Raw genomic sequence first — 22,202 nt, forward strand, 5'->3', positions numbered from 1 at the left:
TTCTAAAATAAACACCATAATGTCAATACTCAAACAAGTTTCAGCGTTATGGCCCCGATTCTATAGATGGCACCTAGAGGTTAGGTATCTACACCACCGAAGTAAGCGCCTGACTTAATTAACGCTGATAATTTGCAATTAACAATGTGTAATAGGTGTCTTAACTTTTAGTTAACTCCAATTAAATCCTAACTCAAAAAGTGCAGTTCTATAACAAACAGGCACCAACCAAGTCTTAGGCCCCAAGCTAAAAAGTGGGTGTGGTTTTGGGCGGATCATAGGCATGGTTTTGAGTTAGGTGCTTCTTTTTGAATTAGGCACCAGTATTTAGGCCAAGAAAACCCTGACATAACTAGAATACGCCTAAGATGCAGATGCCTACTGGGGCCTAAGTCCACTTTAGGCACTCCTAGGTAGTGCGCCTAACAAATTGGCCCCTATTTACAGAATCGGTCTCTTATGTGTTTTCCCACTGAATCGGAAGCCAAAGACTGGCCTCAACAACAAGACAGGAAAACACAATAGGGAGTCGTGAGGACAAGATGTCAGAAATCCAGCCAAGGATGTATAGTTCAAGAAGTCACTTTATTAATAAACATGTCACACTAACTCAAAGACTCAACACTGGCAGTGTTTCGGCAGATATGCCTTTATGGCTTCTTTATTATGCCTTTATGGCTTCGTATATTCAATATGAAGCAAGCCAAGACAATTAAGACCAATTGGGCATGATATAGTCTACCAAAAAGATATATAGAGATATATATATATATATATATATTTTTTTTTTTTTTTTAAATTCATATCTCAATCACCTGGGTAGATTTTGTTTGTATTCATTCAAGCTTTATTTTGTTTTTACTCAATTTATGGTTTCTCCTTTATGAGCTTTTCGCTTTTTCTCTTAATATTTCTTATAATGTTGCTTGTTTTTGTTCAGTTTATAATGTTTTTTTATAGATATGCTTTTAATTCATGCAGGCAGATTGATAGACTTAAGAGCGACAAATCCCCGGGACCGGATGGCATCCATCCTAGGGTCATTAAGGAACTGAAAGGGACAATAGCTGAACTACTTCAACTAATAGCCAACCTGTCGATCAAATCGGGAAAGATTCCGGAAGACTGGAAGGTGGCGAATGTTACGCCAATCTTCAAAAAAGGTTCAAGGGGAGATCCGGGAAACTACAGACCGGTGAGTCTGACCTCGGTACCGGGAAAGATGGTAGAGGCGCTGATAAAAAGACCGCATCATTGATCACCTAGACGGACACAATCTGATGAGGACCAGTCAGCACGGCTTCAGCAAAGGACGATCTTGCTTGACGAACCTGCTGCACTTCTTCGAGGGAGTCAACAGGCAGATAGACAAGGGTGACCCAGTCGACATTATATATCTGGATTTTCAGAAGGCATTCGACAAGGTTCCGCATGAACGTCTTCTTCGGAAAATTGAGAACCATGGAATAGAGGGTGAACTACTCACGTGGATTAGAAACTGGCTAACAGATAGGAAACAGAGAGTGGGGGTAAATGGACAATACTCTGACTGGAAGAACGTCACCAGTGGGGTGCCGCAGGGCTCGGTGCTTGGACCCGTGCTCTTCAACATATTCATAAATGATCTGGAAATAGGTACGATGAGTGAGGTGATTAAATTTGCGGACGATACGAAGTTATTCAGAGTAGTGAAGACGCAGGGGGACTGTGAAGACCTGCAACACAACATAACCATGCTCTAGAAATGGGTAACAACATGGCAAATGAGGTTCAACGTGGATAAGTGTAAAGTAATGCATGTTGGTATCAAAAATCCCATGCACGAATACAGGATGTCCAGGGCGGTACTTGGGGAGACCACCCAGGAAAGGGATTTGGGAGTACTGATTGACAAGTCGATGAAGCCGTCTGCACAATGTTCGGCGGCGGCGAAAAGGGCAAACAGAATGCTAGGAATGATTAAGAAGGGAATCACGAATAGATCGGAGAAGATAATCATGCCGCTGTACCGGGCCATGGTACGCCCTCACCTGGAATACTGCGTCCAGCACTGGTCGCCGTACATGAAGAAGGACATGGCACTACTCGAAAGGGTCCAGAGAAGAGCAACTAAAATGGTTAAGGGGTTGGAGGAGCTGCCGTACAATGAGAGATTAGAGAAGCTGGGCCTATTCTCCCTTGAAAAGAGGAGATTGAGAGGGGACATGATCGAAACATTCAAGATAATGAAGGGATTAGATTCAGTAGATAAAGACAGATTGTTCACCCTCTCCAAGGCAGAGAGGACGAGAGGGCACTCTCTAAAGTTAAAAGGGGATAGATTCCGTACAAACGTAAGGAAGTTCTTCTTCACCCAGAGAGTGGTGGAGAGCTGGAATGCTCTTCCAGAGGCTGTTATAGGGGAAAACACCCTCCAGGGATTCAAGACAAGGTTGGACAAGTTCTTGCTGAACCAGAACGAGCGCAGGTAGGGTTGGTCTCGGTTAGGGCACAGGTCTTTGATCTGGGGGCCGCCACGTGAGCGGACTGCTGGGCGCGATGGACCGCTGGTCTGACCCAGCAGCGGCAATTCTTATGTTCTTTAAATTATGTCATTTGCACAATTTTAGCCTATAATGGTTTTTTTACATTTATATACATGTTCCTATGAAGCTTTTGCATTATGATGCTAAGTTATGTTCTGTTTTTAATTATGTTTTAACATGGTCTTTTAGACTCTTGATAACAGCATGACTGCTGCAACACTGCCAGTGTCGAGTCTTTGAGTTATTGTGACATATTCATCAATAAAGTGACTTTTTGAACTATACACCCTTGGCTGGATTTCCAACATCTTGTCCTCATGACTCCCTGTTCTATGTGTTTACCTAAAGATAATCCTATTAAGCTTTCATTAATTTAAGTCTCAAAGTGATAACATAGTTTAAAAAAAAAACCCTCATAATTTTAGCTAAAAATGACAATGTTGAAATATGACAAAAGCACTACAGGATCCAGAGATTTTATTTTAAACAAAGAAAAGAACTGAGACAATTTTTAGAGACGCTGGGAGGAAACCACTAGAAAGTGATGCTTTTGCTAGAACAAATTATATTGGTTCTCTCGATCCATATATAAATCAGGGATCTCAAAGTCCTTCCTTGAAGGCCACAATCCGGTCGGGTTTTCAGGATTTCTCCAATGAATATGCATTGAAAGCAGTGGATGCACAAAGATCTCATGCATATTCATTGGGAAAATCCTGAAAACCCGACTGGATTGCGGCCCTCAAGAAGGGACTTTGAGACCCCTGATATAAATGAAAAGCTCATCATAACATACTTGTGAAGAATTTAGGAATTTCAAAACTGATTGGATATCAGAAAATGAAATCTACTTCAAGTCCTTGCAAAATATGTCAATAGTAGATATATCCCCCTCATTCTATAATCTGGCATTCACATTTTTGTACTTAGCATACAAAACTGCATACACAAGTTATAGAATAGTACCAGAGTTCCATGCATAGGTTAATTGGTACTACCAACCAACAATGGGCGATAGTTTTAGTGCTAATTGGCACTAATTTGTAATTACACACATAACCACACAAGTCGTTATACTAGAAACTTTGCAAAAAGGTTTTGATGTGGGAGATGTATGGGTGGGTCAGATTCTAGAATATTGACAGTTTTGCACACAACCGCAACATTAAGTCAAACATTTATACCAGTTACTGGACCAGATTCTATAAACAGCGCCTAAATCGGCAGGTGCCTTGGAAAAAAGTGCCAGCCGCATGTCAATCACTAAAGTGCCATTTAGAGAATTGTTCCTTAAGGTACCTATCACAAAACTTAGGCACCGGTAATGTAGGTCAGGTTTTTACTGGCGTCCATTGCGGGTGTTTAAGTTCTTTTCAGACTCGCGTCTAATGGCACCTATCTCCGACTCCACCCCAAATATGCCCATTTAGGCATTAGGTGTCAAGAGGCACCATGCAATAAGAACCTATATTCCAATTAAATTTTTTTCCAATTATGAGCTGGTTAAAGCTCATTTAGGTAATTAACGTAGGTGCTGATTTAGGCACCTAGCAGCACCTAACATAGGTGTCCTTTATAGAATCAGGCTCCAAGTGTCTACATAGAAACTACTAGCATAATAGAAATTATGTACATATTTGCCAACATAGAATAAGCTTAGAGGGGCATAATCTAAAAGAAACATTTAAGTCCGTTTTGGGCCTAGGGTGCTAGTCGCCCAAAGTTGGCAGCATCCAAAGTCCATTCTCGAAAAACACGTCCAAGATTTTTTTTTTTTTTTTCAAGAATCATCTATCTGGAGGTCCAGGCATTTGATTGTCCAGACTGCCAAGCTGTCTATCTTTATACCACATTCTCGACCAAAAATTTGTCCAAGTCCCAAATGCCCAGAAAGCACCTGTTACTTACCGTAACAGGTGTTATTCAGGGACAGCAGGCAGATATTCACTACATGAGGGTGACGTCACTGCAAGCAGATTGGCTCGAAGACCTTCAGGCTTGCGATTGGCCCGCACATGCGCACGTGCCCCTCCCGCCCTGCCTAGGGCATGCGTCTCCTCAGCGTGTCCTCAGTTAAGATAGCTAGCAAAGAAGCCAACCACGGGGAGGTGGGTGGGTTGTGAGAATATCTGCCTGCTGTCCCTGGGTAACACCTGTTACGGTAAGTAACTGTGCTTTATCCCAGGCAGGCAGCATATTCTCTACCTGTGGTTGACCTCCAAGCTAAATATAATGGGATGGAGGGAGAGTTGGCAATTTAGGAGAACAGATTTTGCAAAACAGACTGCCCAAAATGGCCATCACGCCTGGAGAAAGCATCCAGACAGTAATGTGAGGTGAACGTATGAACCGAGGACCACATGGCAGCTTTACAGATTTCCTCGATGGGAGTCGAGCGGAGGAAAGCAACAGACGTCGCCATCGCTCTGACCTTGTGGCCTGTGACTCGACCCGGCAGGGAGAGACAAGCCCGAGCGTAACAGAAAGAGATACAAGCAGCCAACCAGTTAGAAATGGTCCGCTTACAAACCAAGTGACCTAAGTGATTGGGATCGAAAAAGAGGAACAGCTGGGGAGAAGAACGATGAGGAGCAGTGCACTTCTAGTAGAAGGCCAGCGCACGTTTACAATCAAGAGAATGTAGAGCCACTTCTCCAGGGTGAGAATGGGGCTTCAGAAAAAACACAGGAAGAACAATGGATTGGTTGATGTGAAAATCAGAAACAATCTTAGGCAAGAACTTAGGATGGGTATGGAAGACCACCTTATCATGATGGAAAACAGTGAAAGGTGGGTCCGCCACCAAGGCTTGAAGCTCACCGACCCGATGGGCAGAAGTGAGAGCAATAAGAAACACAACCTTCCAAGTAAGATACTTCAAGTGAGCCCACACTAGCGACTCGAACGGGTGTTTCATCAATTGAGCAAGGACTACGTTAAGATCCCAAACCACCAGAGGAAAATGAACGTGGAAAAGGCCTTTCATGAAGCGGGAGACCACAGGATGAACAGATAGGCTTCCCGTCAATTGGATGATGAAAAGCAGCAATGGCACTAAGGTGGACTCGAACCGAAGAGGACTTGAGCCCAGTGCCACACAAGTGCAACAGATAATCCAGGACAGCCGATAAAGAGGCAGACAGCAGTTCCTACTGCCAAGTAGCACACCAGGAAGAAAAGCGGGTCCACTTCTGATGGTAACATTGGCGAGAGGACTCCTTCCGAGACACTTCTAGAACGGCCGCAAAATGGAATGGTGTAAGCCAACAGTTGCAGCACTAGCCCCGTCCTGAAGAAGGCGAAATGCGTTGGTGGGGAACAGTGCGGCCACATAGTTGATATTTATAAGATAAGTGCATTATCCATTAGTGAATTTTTGAAAATGGAATGCTTTAATAATAAGATGAAGTTTTTATAAGCAAAAAAGATTAAGAAATATTTATAAAATTAATATGTTTAAAGAAAATTTTCATGACAAGTTACGAGTTGAACTATAAAATATAAAAAGAAAAAAATATTAGGTTTGATATACACAGTGAGGAGTGCTGCGACGCTGATATTTTTCAGAGTAGCGTTTTGAGATATCCCCAGTGTCTATATATCAAATTTTAGTTCTTTGCATTTGGAGTTATACATGGCAAGATAGCTGGTTTGCTTTGGACTGTTATTGAATACTTGCCACAAAGCCTTTGATTTCTACTTTGGAGTTAGGCACCACTAGGCATCTTGTGATAGGCACCTTATTTTTTGTTGAAGTCGCACCTAAGATAAACAGGTGCCTATCACCCAATTAAATTTTTTTTCAATTATCAGCTTGTTTAAGCTCATAACTGAAGCCAATTTACTAATTGAGTTAGACACCTAACGTTAGGTGCCTATTTATGTACAAGTCCCACCTATTTCTCAACAAGATATGCACTTAGAAGGGCATTTTCGATATGACATCTAAATCTGAGTTTGGGAGTATGGGAAAAAAATCTTCAAAAATCCAGTAGAGAAAATGAACATTTTCATATCAAAAACACATTTTTTTGTTTCAGAAATGACTATTTTCTAAATGTTTTTGAGCTTAGTGTGTATCTTTTAGGACCATTTTTGGTCAAAAAAATCCAAAAGAAAAAAATAAACACAACAAGCCGTTGCGACGTAGAAGCAGCTAGCATTCTTAGCAAACTGGCCATTCAGACATCTCAGTAGAGTAGAAGGGCACCCCTAGGGAGTATTGCAGAGAACGTCACATAAAAAGTCCCAGGTATACATCTCACCATAACCCAATTATATTGTAAGCCCTCCAAAACCCAACAAAAAATAAAAATAAAAAATTACTGTACCCACTTGTTCACAATAATAGCCCTTATGCCTGTAGGTATAGTATGTTTGGGAAGAGTTCTGGAGGGCTCACCATACAATATAAGCTGAGATGTGTATCTGAGACTTTATATGTGATGGCCACTGCAGTACTCCCTAGAGTGCCCTTCTGCTCTGCTGAGATGTTTGTGTCCATCAGAAGCTGTCATATAGGCTGGTATGTGCTATTTCTTTCACTGGTGACCACTGGGAGAGTAAGGGGAGGGGGGGGCTCATGCCTTAATCCCTCCAGTAGTCATCTAGTTTGTTTGGGCACCTAAATGGTGTCTAAATGGTGCCCTGGATGTTTTGTTAAATGTTCAATCACCGGTGCAAGACATTCAAGACCTAAGCCCGCCCAAACACATCTTCAAGCTTCAAGTTTATTTAACATTTCTTATACCGCCCAATCAAGCCTTCTAGGCGGTGTACAGAAACGCCAAAACAATGTGCCAAATAAAATACATTTTAAACAGAAACAGACCAGGGGTAATGACAATTTTTAAAGACGTTGACAAATGGGAACAAAAGGGAAGAAGGGTTAGAACTACAATTGATAGAGAAAAAGAACATGCAAGGGGAAGAATAAAAGGAAGGGGGAGCTGAAGGTAAAAACCTTTCTTGATTCTAAGTCGCCCTTAAAAGGACAGTTTAAGTTACAAAAGCATTGAGAAAGAGAAAATGTCTTTAACTTCACCTTAAAATTGGCAAGAGTTGATTTTTCACATAACAGCCTAAAAAAAAAAATATCTAAAATATGAGTTTTGAAAATAGCGACTTGGATGTTTTTTAGTAAGCAAAAAGTCCAAATGCCACTTTTTGGATGTTTCTCTCATTTGAAAAATGAGCCCCATAGCCACAAAACTGTTTAAGCAGGTTCTCAATATTTATGCACATTTGTGCTGGTATTTTCATCATTTATGCATGTATTCAGCATGTAATGTTAGTGCTTTATTTACAGAATTGTCCCCTTAAAGGCTACACATAAATCTTTGAATATGGCTTATTAGCATAGTAAATTACATAGGTGTCCTCTTACTAAGGCGCACTAGCTGTTTTAGCACGCGCTAAATTGGTTAGCGAGCCTTAGTAAAAGGACCCCATAGTAAATGACCGCAGAAAAAGACCTTAACGATCCATCCAGTCTGCCCCGTAACTACATGCATTACAATTTCATGATTGCATTCTTTTTTTTTTCCTTTGTTTCTTCTGGGCCACAAACCTAAGAAGTCCACCCGGTACTATCCTTAGGATCCAACTACTGGAGTTGCCATTGAAGCTTACTCCAGCCTATCCAAACCATCTCCTTGGTGAGATTCAGACCGTTCAATCTGAACAGGCAAACTTTTCATTAGAGATCCTCTGGGTTCATCCCATGCTTTTTTGAAGTCAGTCACCGTTTTCCTCTCCACCACCTCCCTCAGGAGGTCATTCCAGGCATCCACCACCCTCTCTATGAAAAAGAACTTCCTCCTAACATTATTCCTAAGTCTACCACCCCTCAACCTCAAATTATGTCACATCTAAGAGGTTTCATAATTAATATAGTTTACATGAAATACCCTCCATTGTTTCTAAATCATAAATTACATGAACTGCAGTATTTTAGACTTGACCAGTGTTTTCGGAAGTCCTAAGTATAAACTATAATAAAAAGATACTGAGTAACAGTAATTGTAAAACCATTCCTAGTTATTTTCACAGCTTGCATAGATTTGTTTTTAGCCACTTGCACTGGCATAGCAAGGGTGGGAGGTGCCCAGGACAGTGAGGCCCCCCTCACCCTCTTCTCCACCCCCCACCCCCGCTGCACGTGCCCCTTCTCTTTCCCCATACCTGTTTAGCTTCCCCGATGCGAGCAGTATCTCCAACTTGCTGTTCATGCTGGCATCGGCTCTCCCTCCGACATCACTTCCTAGTCCTGGAAACTGTAAGTAATGTCAGATGGGAGCGCCGAGGCCGGCACAAGCAGCAACTAAGAGCTAGAGGTGCAGCGGTAGGGGGGCCCGGCGGTGAAGGTGTGTGCCTGGCGGAGGAGTGGGAAGGAGCGGGGGGGGGGGAGCAGAGTGGAGGAGAGGTGCCAATGCTCAGGGCGGTCCACCTCCTCCCCTTTACTAGGCCACTAGAATGAAACTCAGTTTCTTGGTTCCTGTTTTAGTTCCCTTAATATGGAATTATACAAGATTTTCCTTACCCTATTCCTAAAATGTTTCATAGATACAATTCTACTTCTGCCCTTTCTTCTGTCCAATATACCTGCAAAAAGTCTCATCGCCTCACTTCCTTTTCAGTCATTTTTCCTTCTGTGTGTGCTTTAGCCATCCTGATTTCTCTGTGTTTCAGATTGGTCTGGTATTCTTTTAGAAGGGCAATTTTCCCAAATGGGTTCATTTTGTGCTTACTGCTTACCATAAACAGGAATGAATATGTAGTTCCTGCTATCTTCTGTATTTCGTGAATACTAAATCTGTTTTGCTTTTATTTTTAGAGTTATTCTTTAGAAAACCATATCAATTTCCTTTTCCTCTTATTTTTATTTATTCTCCTTAAATTATTTGTTGACTTTTTAAAAGACTGATTTAATTTACAGTTTTTACATTTTGCTTGTCTTCTCACACCCTACCACTCTTTCGGCTAATTCTCCATTTTGCTGAAATCAACGTTTGAAATCCAGAACACACACAAATATGTGTGTAAAGCTGAGCAGTGCACTAAAGAATCTCAAAACTGATGTTGCGCTTCTGTCTGAATATTTTACTGCCTAGCTGTAGTTTACTTTAAGTTCTGCTATCTATTTCTACCTATACTGTTCTGGCATATAGACCCTAATTCTACAAATGGCACCTAAAACATAAGCACCGAGCAGTGCGTTGTTTAAGTACACTTTATAGAATCACACTTAGTGATGCCTCAAATGAGTTTAGGCATCGATAAGCATCCTAACCTTAGGCACACCCTATTTATATGCCAGAGTTTTCTTGGCCTAAATGAGTATGTCTAACTCTAAAACAGGTGCCTATATGAAAAACCTGCCCACAATCTGCCCTCTAACCATGCCTACTTGCACTGTGTGCATCTGGCCTACTTGCACTAGCCAATTGGAGTCTTAGACCATTCCCAGTGCATCCCAGAATGCATTGGGATTGAGGCCTAAAACTTCAGTTGGCCCAGGTGCCTAAGGCCCCTACTATGGGAGGGGCCTTAGGCATCTGAGCCAATCAGAGCATTAAGCCCCTCCACAGTGCAGCCCAGAATGCACCTGGAAGGGGAAGGCCTGCCATTTTAGAGTCGTAGGCCAAGAGGTGAGCATCCCTCATGACTGGACTTTCTTCATACAGATATTGAGTGGGAGGGGTTTTCTATGAAAGGATGATGGCAGGAGAGAGAGGGCATCCATCCTGTTGGGGAATTTCTTGGAGGCAGGAGGTTCTAGGGCAGAAGGGAGTGGGCATCCCCGCTGCTGCGAGAGGGGTTCAGGGGCAGGAGGGAGAGAGCATCACTCCTGCCCCGCTGCTGCAGGAGAGATTCGAGAGTGGGCATACCTCCTGCCCCACTGCTTCAGGAGGGATTCGAGGACAGGAGGGAGTGGGCATCCCTCCTGTCAGCTGACATCTTGGGGTGGATTCCCTGCTGTGGTCACTCAGCTGATAGCAGCAGGGGGATTCCCTTGCCACGATCATCTGATGGCAATGCGCTTCTCTAACTGGTGCCGATTAGAGAATCAGGCTGTTTAGGCGAGGTTAGAGCTCTGTCCGTTAGAGCAGATGCGATTCTGTATAGGACATCGGTGTGCGATTCTCAGCCACTGCCTAGGCGGCTGCTGAGATCGGCGTCCTATACAGAATCTACCCCTAATTCTATAAAGAATAGGTATTCAAAGTGACTGCACCTTAAAAGTATGTGCATTTTCTATCATTTAGTCATCAATTATTGTACCTCTTTATATCACGGTCTACCACAAAAAGAAACTCGCAAATTACAACTCATCCAAAACACAGCTATTAAACTTTACTATAAGGCAAGGAAATATGATCATGTTACCCCTTTACTCCGTGAAGCCCACTGTCTCCCCATATCACACCGGAAAACTAATAAAATACTTCTACTTGCCTTTAAAAATCAAACTTACCAACTCACCAGCATTTCTAGACAAATATCTTATCCCTTACGCGTTCTGTCGAGCACTTCAATCTAACAGCCAGAATTTATTAAATACCCCATCCATTAGGGAACTATTTTACAATACCACACGCAATACTATATTCTCTGTCAGAGTCCCCTCCCTATGGAAAGCTCTCCCATCAGATATCAGACTGGAAAAATCATTAGACAAATTTAAGCCCAAACTAAAAACTTTTTTTTATTTAGGGATGCATTCTTAATATGAGAATAGGCAATTCATCTCCTCTTAAAATATTTTTTAGTATTGTAAACCGTCTAGGTGCAAGTTGATAGACGGTATATCACGTATGGAATAAACGTGAAACTTGGAAGGGAAATTCTTTGAAAGGGTGAATGAGCACGTGGCTAAAGGTGAGCCAGTTGATATTGTGTTATTTGGATTTTCAAAAGGCATTTGACAAAGTACCTCATTAAAGACTTCTGAGGAAATTAGAAAGTCATGGGATAGGAAGTAATGTCCTATTATGGATTAAGACAGAAAAGAGAGTAGGTTTAAATGGTCAATATTCTCAATGGAGAAGGGTAAATAGAGGCATACCTCAGGGGTCTATGCTGGGACCGCTGTTTTTAACATAACAATAACTAGTGAGAATTAAATTTGCTGATGACACAAAGTTGTTCAAAGCTGTTAAATCGCAAGAGGATTGTGAAAAATTGGAAGAGGACCTTGAGAGACTGGGTATCAAAATGGCAGATGACATTTAATGTGAGCGAGTGCAAAGTGATGCATATGGGAAAAAGGAACCCGAACTATAGCTACGTGATGCAGGGTTCCATGTTAGAAGTCACTGCCCAGGGAAAGGATCTAGGTGTCGTCATTGAGGATACACTGAAACCTTCGGCTCAATGTGCGGTGGCGGCTAAGAAAGCAAATAGAATGTTAGGAATGATTAGGAAAGGAATGGAAAACAGATGAAAATGTAATGCCCTTGTATCTTTCCATGGTACGACTGCACCTCGAATACTGTGTACAATTCTGGTCGCTGTATCTCAAAAATGATAGATTGGAATTAGAAAATGTGCAGAGAAGGGCAAAGACAATGATAAAGAAATGGGATGACTTCGCTATGAGGAAAGGCTAAAGTGGCTAGGGCTCTTCAGATTGGAGAACAGATGGCTCAGGGTTAATATGAAAGAGATCTATAAAATACTGAGTGGATTGGAAAGAGAGGATGCGAATCGCTTGTTTACTCCATCCAAAAATACTAGGACAACGGGGCATGAGCTAAAGCTGCTAAGTAGTGGATTTAAAACAAACTGGATAATTTGTTGCTAGAGAATGTGATGAAATCAGTTAGCAAGCAGGGTTTTAAAAAATATGTTTGGATAATTTCCTAAAAGAGAAATCCATAGGCCACTACTGAGATGGCTTAGGGAAATCCACCGATTATTCCTAGGATAAGCAGCATAAAATCTGTTTTACTACTTGAAATCCAGTTAAGTACTTGGGACCTGGGTTGGCCACTGTTGAAAACAGGATATTGGGGTTGATGGACCTTCGCTCTGTCCTAGCATTGTAATTCTTATGTTCTTATTCTATGAAGAATAATAGGCATGTACTGTTCCTTATAGAATAGACTTTATGTTCTGTGCCCATGTCAATATTATGACAAGACTTGTTTATGGTTCATTATTTGCACCTATTAAACAAAGGTTACAAAAAAGAAAAGAAAATCGACTTAAAATAGATGTCATATCCAATGCCTATAGTATGTACCCTGTTACAAATTACCCTCAGAAAGACTTAGAAGGGATGAAAAAGGTAATGCTACTATTAAGACTATATTTGTTAGTCCCATTTAGTTAGTTTGAACTCTTTTTTTTCTTGCTGTCATTTGAAAAACAAATTCATAGTCAAAAGCACACCAAAATATATTCTCACCTTCTTCCTTAAGAGAACCATATCTCAACATTTTAGCTACATGATATCATAACATTACAAATCCATCTTACTTTCCATCTTAGATTTTGGTTTTTTTTTTAAAAACCATAAGGCAACCACTGAAAGTTAGTTTGATCAGGTTAACACATACCTACAGCAGAATGAAAGTGTGATAAGGCATCTGCTAACTGTCCAGCTGCTAACAACTTCTTGCCCATTTCCAGATGTTTTTCTACTTCTGCATTTATCCCACATTCTGCTCCTGTAAAATAGGGAAAGAAAAAAAAAAAAAAGTCGCTTAGGATAGTAGTTCAAGATGTTAAAAAGCAAAAGTATTAACCACTGCAATTATACCATAGAAGAAACAAAGTACAAACAGGTCAATTGATCATGGTCTGGCCCCAAACACCAGATACAAGTGTCAGCCCCACTAAGAACTGCACTTAAACAGCACTTAGTCACTGGGAACCTTAGATGACATTGAAGGAAAAATAGCCACAGCCAAATCAAACAACTCAATGGTGAGCACAAAAATGGGAATAGCTCACCTGAAAACAAGGGCAGCACCCAACTGATACTCAGGCCTAAGAGAGCACTGAAAACTGAGAAAAATAAAGGACACTTAAAAGAAGGACAAAACTTTACTGAAAACACCAAGGGTAAAAAGGAGCTGAAATAAAAGTGGACCCCCCCTCCCCAAGAAAAAAGGAAAACAATGTCCAAACTCCTTAAGGAAAGGCACCCAAACTCATAGACAAAATGGTGCTGACAGAAGCTGCTAAAGGTGCATCTTCCCCTTACCAAGGATGAAAATGTTGGTCCTGTGCTTGCAAATCGAGCAGGAAGGCACCCTTGCATGTGTGGTGAGAATACTGCCTCAAGCTCTTAAAGAGACAGTATGTTAGACAGAGTTTCTGTCATCAGAAAATGAATTGTTGAGAGATGAAATATTTAATAACAAAAATTATCATATGAGGTCTGACAATTAAGTTCATGAAGTCCTCCTAGAAAAAGTGCTACATACCTCATTATTGAATATCACTATGGTCACCTTCGAAGTACTCTCCTTGGGAAGCTACGCACCAATGCCAATGCCTAGTCTACCCTTCAAAGCAATTTTGGAGCTCTTTTTCTGGAATGCCCATCAAAGCTGTCATTGAATTACCCTTGATGTCCTGAATGTCATCAAAATATCTTCCTTTCAATATTTCCTTTATCTTCGGTTAAAGAAAAAAGTCATTGAGGGCCAGATCAGGTAAGTAAGGAGGGTGTCGAAAATACAGCTATTTTTCTGGCTAAAAACTCCCTTGCAGACAGTGCCAAGTGAGCTGGTGCATTGTCATGATGCAAGAGCCAGGAGTTGTTGGGTGAAAAGTTCAAGTCGTTTTCGTCTAACTTTTTCATGCAGCCTTTGCAGCACTTCCAAATAGTAAACTTAGTTAACTGTTTGTCCAGCTGGTACAAATTCAAAATGAACAATCCCTCTAATATAAAAAAAAGAGGTTAGCAACATTGTTTTGACTCTAGATTTGGACTGGTGGAACAGTTTGGTCACGGAAAATTGTCAGACTTCTATTGCACACTTTGATGCTTTGTTTCAGGGTCATATTGGTGCGTCCATGCAGTGGCGTAGTAAGGGGGGGCGGTCTTGGTAGGGGCGCCAGCACCCGTCCTCCTCTCCCTCTGCTCCTTCCCGACCCCCTCCCCCACCGAGCACAAGTGCCCCTTCCCTTTCACCTCTTTACATTTTTCCTGTGTGAGTAGCGTTACGAACTTGCTGCCCACGTTGATGTTGCCTCTCTCCGACGTCACTTCTGGGCCCCGCGTCTGGGAAGTGACATTGGAGGGATAGCCAACGCGACACTGGCAGCAAGTTCATGATTTTGCTCCCACCTGGAAAAATAAAAAGGCACAGGGGAAGGAAATCGGGAAGGAGCAGGGTTCGGAGAAGAGGGTGGGTGAGGGATGCCACTCACCCTCGCTACGCCAATGCTCCATGTTTCATCACCACCGATAATACATCCCAAAACATCATCCTACCTCTCCAAAAAATCTTGGCAAACTTCGACTCTTTGCTTTTGTTCATCGGTGAGCTCCTTCGGGAGCTTTTTTGCACATACCTTTCTCAAGCCAAGATTTTCAGTTAAGATTTTCCCTTTTCTCTATTGAGGTTTACTTAGTCTGCTCTGCTCCTCAGTGTCAGCCATTGACTTTAACGCACAATTTGACGAAATTTTGCAATGTTTTCATCAGTTCTGCTCCTTACTGGCCGCCCTGACCTTTCTTCATCAGTGACGCTTTCTCTCCCCACTGCCATTTTCTTCATGGCATTATCCCCATGAGCTTGGACTAACATGTCCCTAATTTCACTTCCACTCTTGTCAGGTTTAACATAGAAACATGATGGCATATAAAGGGCAAATGGCCCATCTAGTCTGCCCATCCGAAGTAACCATTATCTCTTTCTCTTTCCAAGAGATCCCACGAGCCTATCCCAGGCCCTTTTGAATTCAGACACAGTCTCTGTCTCCACCACTTCTTCTGGGAGCAAAGAAACTTGATGGCAGTTTAACAAGAAATTTAATGTTTATTCGTTGCTCTAATTCAAACTCTGACATTCTTGCGACAGCACACAAAAACACACAACAATAATGAACGCCACTCAGCAAAACACCACCACATGTCATAAGAACATAAGAATTGCCATCTCCGGGTCAGATGTTAGGTCCATCAAGTCCAGCGATCCGCAGACGCGGAGGCCCCGCCAGGTGTATCTTGGCATAGTTTTAGTCCCCATATCACTCTATGCCACTCATAAGGAGATATACATCTAGCTTAACCTTAAATCCTAGAACAGCGATTCCGCAATTACCTCTTCTGGGAGAGCATTCCAGGTGTCCACCACTTGCTGCGTGAAACAGAACCTCCTGATATTTGTCCTGGACCTGTCCCCCCTCAGCTTCAGTCCATACCCTCTAGTCCGTGTCACATTGGACATTGTAAATAACTGTTTTTCCTGCTCTATTTTGTCGATTCCTTTCAGTATTTTGAAAGTCTCGATCAGATCCCCTCGCAGTCTCTTCTTCAAGGGAGAACAACCCCAGTCTCTTAAGTCGTTCCTCGTAATCCAGGCTCTCCATACCTTTCACGAGCTTTGTTGCTCATCTCTGCACCCTTTCCAGCAGTTTTAGGTATGGAGACCAATGTTGGACGCAGTATTCCAAGTGTGGTCTGACCATCGCTCTATAAAGCGGCATTATTACTTTCTCCGATCTACTCATGATTCCCTTCTTTATCATGCCTAACATTTGCTTTCTTCTCCGCCGCTGCAACGGTTTCAGGGTCCTATCAATTAGTACACCCAAGTCCTTTTCCTGTTCAGTTTTTCCCAGAGTTGCACCTGACATACTATACTTGTATTCCTTATTCTTTCTGCCTAAGTGCATCACTTTGCATTTTTCCACATTAAACTTCATCTGCCATTTATCTGCCCATTTCTCCAATCAATTCAAGTCGCTCTGGGGTTCCTCACTGTCCTTCTGCGATTTGATTGCCCAGCATAGCTTTGTGTCATCTGCAAACTTGATGATCTCACTGGACGTTCCATCCTCTAGGTCATTGATAAAAATATTAAATAAGATGGGCCCAAGTACCGAGCCCTGGGGTACACCGCTAATCACCTTCTCCTTGTCTGAGAACTTCCCATTTATGCCCACTCTCTGCCTTCTGTTCTCCAGCCATTTGTCTATCCATCTTAGTATATCTCCTTCTATTCCATGGCCTTGCAAGTTTCCTGAGAAGTCTTACATGTGGAACCTTGTCGAACGCTTTCTGAAAATCCAAGTACATAATATCCACCAGTTCTCCATTATCAATTTGTCTGTTCAGTTTCAAAAAATTGAAGTAGGTTCGTCAAACACAACTTCCCTTTCCTGAATCCATGTTTGCTGGCTCTCATCAGGTCGTGTGTGTCTAAGTGGTGGATTATGCTATCCTTGATCAGGGCCTCAACCATCTTCCCAGGGAATGAAGTGAGACTCACAGGTCTATAGTTGCCTGGCACTCCTCTCAATCCTTTTTTTAAATAAATATCGGTGTGACATTCGCTATCTTCCAGTCATCCGGTATCTGTCCTGTTTTGATTGACAGGTTGGCAAGTTTTTGCAATAGTTCTCCGATTTCCACTTTTAGCTCTTTCAAGACTCTCGGATGAATTCCGTCTGGTCCAGGAGATTTGTCACTTTTGAGTTTGTCGATCTGGCGGTAAATCTGGTCCAAGTCCACTTCTACTGTGGTGAGGCTGTCCTCTGTTACTCCTTTGAATACTTTCACTGCTTCTGGAATTGTTGCGGTGTCCTCCTTTGTAAAGACAGACACAAAGAAGGAATTTAGTCTGTCTGCAATTTGTTTGTCTTCCTTGATGAACCCTTTCCTTCCTTGGTCGTCCAGTAGTCCCATCGCCTCTTTTGCGGGTTTCCTCCCTTTTACGTACCTAAAGAAGGGCTTGAAGTTTTTGGCCTCATGCGCTATTTTCTCCTCATAGTCCTTTTTGGCATCCCTCACCTCAATAAGAACACAGCTGTAAGACACTGATATACCAAGGTTATGAAACCTTACTGAGTTGTTTGTACAGTGCTGCCAACGTAAGCGCATGGAGATAAGTTTGCGAACTTGTCAGACCTCATGCATAACCCTAGTGCAGCCAGTAAAAAGAATACCTAAACACTGAAAAGATTACTCCTGCCCTGCACCTCTGGCCGCCACATTGGAGAAAGCAGCCAGCAGCCATCCAGTGAGGGAGCTATGGTATTTTATAAGGTGCGGGGGGCTCCAGTAGCGCCACGGCTGATCTACTAATGGGGTGGCTTATCTACAATGTCTTTAGATAGGCTGCCCCATATAAGGAAGCCATACCCACTGTATAAGTTTGTAAAACCCATATATAAGCCACGGCCTTTACATGGGGAAATACGGTATATGTTAATCTTACAGCATATGATATAATATGTTATTGGGCAGACTGGATGGTCTGTACAAGTTTTTATCTGACATCTACTATGTTATGTGCCTTTACAAAACAGGCTCCCAAAACCACAAAAATGCTCTCACATAAATTTACATTTGCTGCATGGCAAGTGCAATTATATAAATACTAGTCATTAAGCCCGTTACATTAACGGGTGCTAGAATATGTCTATCTGTCTTTCTTTCTTTCTGTGTCTCTCCCTGCCCCTGTCTCTTTCTTCGTCTCTCTCCCTCCCACTGTCTGTCTTTTGTACACATGTACTGTATATTACAGCTCTTCCAAAGCTGCTCTCCAGGAACATTTATACAGAGGCCACGTAAAAGTGCATGTGATTTTGTGAGAACATAGCCATCCACAGAATTCTGTAACATCTTCCTGCTTGCAAACTTTGCATACAGAACGTGCTTTGTAAAATTACAGTAGGCCTAAGAAACACTATGCAAAAATGACGAGTAACGTATGTGCATTAAAAAAATGTAGCAAGTTAAGCAGTATAAAGTAAAGGCGTTTAAACTATACTTCATGTTTTATGTTTACCGTATTCATTTCCATGAACCAAAGTATATTATACACACAACCCAAAAACTACGCACAACTTTTACCGCTTTTGTTTTCACATCTACAAGCTAAAACAAATAAAATAAGGCTATACATACTGCGTGTTAACTTCATATCCAGCTTTCACTTATAATTATTTATTTGCTTGGCACGTAAGGCGTATCAGGACTGTATCTTATTTATCCCGTACTGCAAGAGATCCTAAGATTAAGTTATGAAAGGTTTTGTCCTTTTTGATGCTTGTTAAAAACTAGATCCCTAAAATACATCCTGATCGTCTGTCTACAAACTACAGTGCAACGGCTAAGCAGTCTCCAGGTGATCATGTACTATTATTGCTCCTTAATCCTCTCTGGATACAAGCCTTTATTCGGGTAGCAAAGGACAGATCCGGAAGAGAGTAAAATGCCAAAATGCCTGCTACCGTTTTATTATTATGAATAATTAATTCTCCGACTACAAATAAGCAAGATCTCATTTCAGCTCGGAATTTGCCTCCTGTATCTCAGCCCCCTCTTGCCTTAGCACAACTCCGAGGACGTGTGGGATACTTTTAACGCGGCGCCAGGAACAATCCGCCCCGGACAGGCAGTAGGGAAACATTTTTGCCAGGAGCTTAGTGACACTATCTTGCACCTGCCCTGACGGGGGTGAATCCTAACTCAGAGAAGCAGGGTTTCCGCTGATAAACAGCCTCCCAACCCAGAGGAAAGGAAAAGCACCCTCCAGATGAACCTTCCTGGCGCCCGTAGTACTTATCAGCCCCTCCAAACGTCCCTGTACAGCCAGACGCTCCACTGAGCTATTGCCCGGCTCCTGTCAGCTGCGGGCCTCTTCCTACCTTCATAGTGGAGGTCCAAGAGCACCAATAGCAGAGGCAGAAAGGAGAGCAGCTTGTCAGCGCAAGCGCAGGGCGACACCATAATGCAAGGCCTCTGCCCAACTAACTACCAACCACACAGCATCGCCAAGCGCTACACTAACAGCAATTCTTGTGCTCCCAGCGTTCTTCTAACTGCTCCGGCTCTGTTCGGCTGGGTCGTGGTGGGTCCGGATTGGTAGACACCGCTCGTGGCCCCGCCCCCTTTCGCTCAATAGGATAACGTGGAGGCTAGGGAAGAGGGCTGAGTCAGCCTGGCAGTCTCGGGATGGCTGGCCGGTGTCCCCGGCTCGCGGTCCTCTGACGTCAGGGAAAGCTCGGGCGAACGACGTCGTGGGGTGCTAGTAGCCGTACGGTACCTGTCCTGGTTTAAATTCGTGGGCCAAGTGCCTTTCTTGTGCTGCTTTTTCACGGTCGTCCTAATGTATTTTCCTTAAGGGAAAATAGCTGTCCAAACCTTTGCAGATCCGGAGTGGAGGTTTTCTTAGCGCTTTCTTTTAGTTCAAATATTTTATTGAGAATTTAATCGTCACAATTACAGAACAAACCGTACAATGAAAAGAAAAAAGCATCATATAACACAAAGGGCATACAAAAATTATAAAATATTTGGCGTGAACAATCTAAAATGGGAACATGGTAAAAAAAAAACAGGATTTGCAGGATTCTCAGGATCTCCAGGATGTAGGGCAGACCACCTTAAGAATGGAATGCTCATTTTTTAATGACAGCAACAGGCGACAATGTCTTTCAGTGGGGAATTTGTCTGTAAAGTCTCGCCCCCTAAGATGCAGTTCTATCTGTGGGTGGGCTTGGCAGAAGACAATGATGTCAGCAAAAGGGGAGGGGACTTCATGCAGAATGACAGAAAATCAGACAACACAGTTGGTGCAAATTGCAGAGCTAAATAGTGGAAGCAGCTGGATATGTCAGGATCCTGCAGTTCTGAACCCAGAAAAGGCTGCATCTATCTGGTTTCAGCACCCTCAACCACTTATAAGGCAGGAAACATCCATTCCATGCACTCTTTCCCTATCAAAAGCACAGGATATGCCAGAATGTTTCAGGATTTGCAGGATATCCAGGATCCGACAGGATCTGTCAGGATCCTACAATTCTGACCCCAGGAAGAGCTGCATCTATCTGGTTTCAGCACCCTCAACCACCTATAAGGCAGGAAACATCCATTTCATGCTCTCTTTCTCTATCAAAAGCACAAGATATGTCAGGATGTTTCAGGATGTACCAGGATCCTGCAATTCTGACCCCTGGAAGGGCTGCATCTATCTGGTTTCAGCACCCTCAACCACCTATAAGGCAGGAAACATCCATTCCATGCACTCTTTCCCTATCAAAAGCACAGGATATGCCAGGATGTTTCAGGATTTGCATGATATCCTTGATCCAGCAGGATAGAAACATAGAAATAGATGGCAGATAAGGGCCACGGCCCATCTAGTCTGCCCACCCCAATGACCCTCCCCTACCTTTCTCTGTGAATAGATCCCACATGTCTATCCCATTTGGCCTTAAAATCAGGCACGCTGCTGGCCTCAATAACCTGAAGTGGAAGACTATTCCAGCGATCAACCACCCTTTCAGTGAAAAAGAATTTCCTGGTGTCCCCGTGCAGTTTCCCGCCCCTGATTTTCCACAGATGCCCCCTTGTTGCCACAGGACCCTTGAAAAAGAAGATATCTTCTTCCACCTCGATGCGCCCGTGAGATACTTGAATGTCTCAATCATGTCACCTCTCTCTCTGCGTTCCTCGAGTGAGTATAGCTGCAACTTATCCAGCCGTTCCTCATACGGGAGATCCTTGAGTCCCGAGACCATCGGGGTGGTCTTGGGACTCAATTCTGACCCCAGGAAGGGCTGCATCTATCTGGATTCAGCATCTTTAACCACCTATAAGGCAGGAAACATCCAGTCTATGTACTCTTTCCCTATCAAAAGCACAGGATGTGCAGGATTTGCAGGATATCCAGGATCCAGCAGGATCTGTCAGGATCCTTCAATTCTGACCTCAGGAAGAGCTGCATCTATTTGGTTTCAGCACCCTCAACCACCTATAAGGGAGGAAACATCCATTCCATGCATTCTTTTCCTATCAAAAGCACAGGATATGCCAGGATGTTTCAGGATGTGCAGGATATTCAGGATCTGTCATAATCCTGCAATTCTTACCTTAGGAAGGGCTGCATCTATCTGGATTCAGCACCTTTAACCTCCTATAAGGCAGGAAACATCCATTCCATACTCTCTTTCCCTATCAAAAGCACAGGGTATGTCAGGATGTTTCAGGATGTACCAGGATCCTGCAATTCTGAACCCAGGAAGGGTTGCATCTATCTGGTTTCAGCACCCTCAACCACCTATAAGACAGGAAACATCCATTATCCCAATCAAGCGGACAGCATAGTCTCACATGATGGTGATGTAATCATTGGAGCCCTGATACAGACAGCTTAAAGTGTATTGCCACATTAAGAATTTTAGTTCATGACTGACCACACCACACTTGCAAGAGTGCCTTCCTGCCCGATCTAGGGTTGCGACTCCTCAGTTTTAAGTTTTCCGCAGAGCTAAGTTGTATTTTTTGAATGTCATTCAATTTTGCCTTGTTGTCTTCCCGCTCTCGTGTATTTTCTTTTCTCCCTTTTTTCTTTCTTTAAAAAAAAATAATAAAGCGGGTTTTATTTTTTTCCTCTTGCAGGCAGAGAGCTAGAGGAGGTGTAGGTGGTATGGGTGAGAGTAGGAGAAGTGAGGGGGCACCTGTTGCTGTGATGTGGGTGAGGTTCA

The 22,202-nt window shown here is 42.8% G+C and overlaps 1 protein-coding gene across 3 annotated transcripts in view; it reads right to left on the bottom strand.

Annotated features, from left to right (window-relative positions):
- Positions 1-19,658, bottom strand: part of DNAJC3 (DnaJ heat shock protein family (Hsp40) member C3) — a 134,421-nt gene extending 114,763 nt beyond the window's left edge. Inside the window, exons 1-2 of one of the 3 annotated variants that reach the window (XM_033948151.1) lie at positions 19,505-19,658; positions 13,088-13,198 (exon numbers count right to left, since the gene is read on the bottom strand). In XM_033948151.1, coding sequence (XP_033804042.1) covers positions 13,088-13,154 — 67 coding nt within the window. In that variant the 5' untranslated portion in view covers positions 13,155-13,198; positions 19,505-19,658. The other 2 variants (XM_033948149.1, XM_033948152.1) reach the window with 2 other exon arrangements.
- Between the last annotated feature and the right edge of the window lie 2,544 nt (positions 19,659-22,202).

This window comes from Geotrypetes seraphini, chromosome 6, assembly GCF_902459505.1.
Source record: "Geotrypetes seraphini chromosome 6, aGeoSer1.1, whole genome shotgun sequence".
Classification (NCBI taxonomy): Eukaryota; Metazoa; Chordata; class Amphibia; order Gymnophiona; family Dermophiidae; genus Geotrypetes; species Geotrypetes seraphini.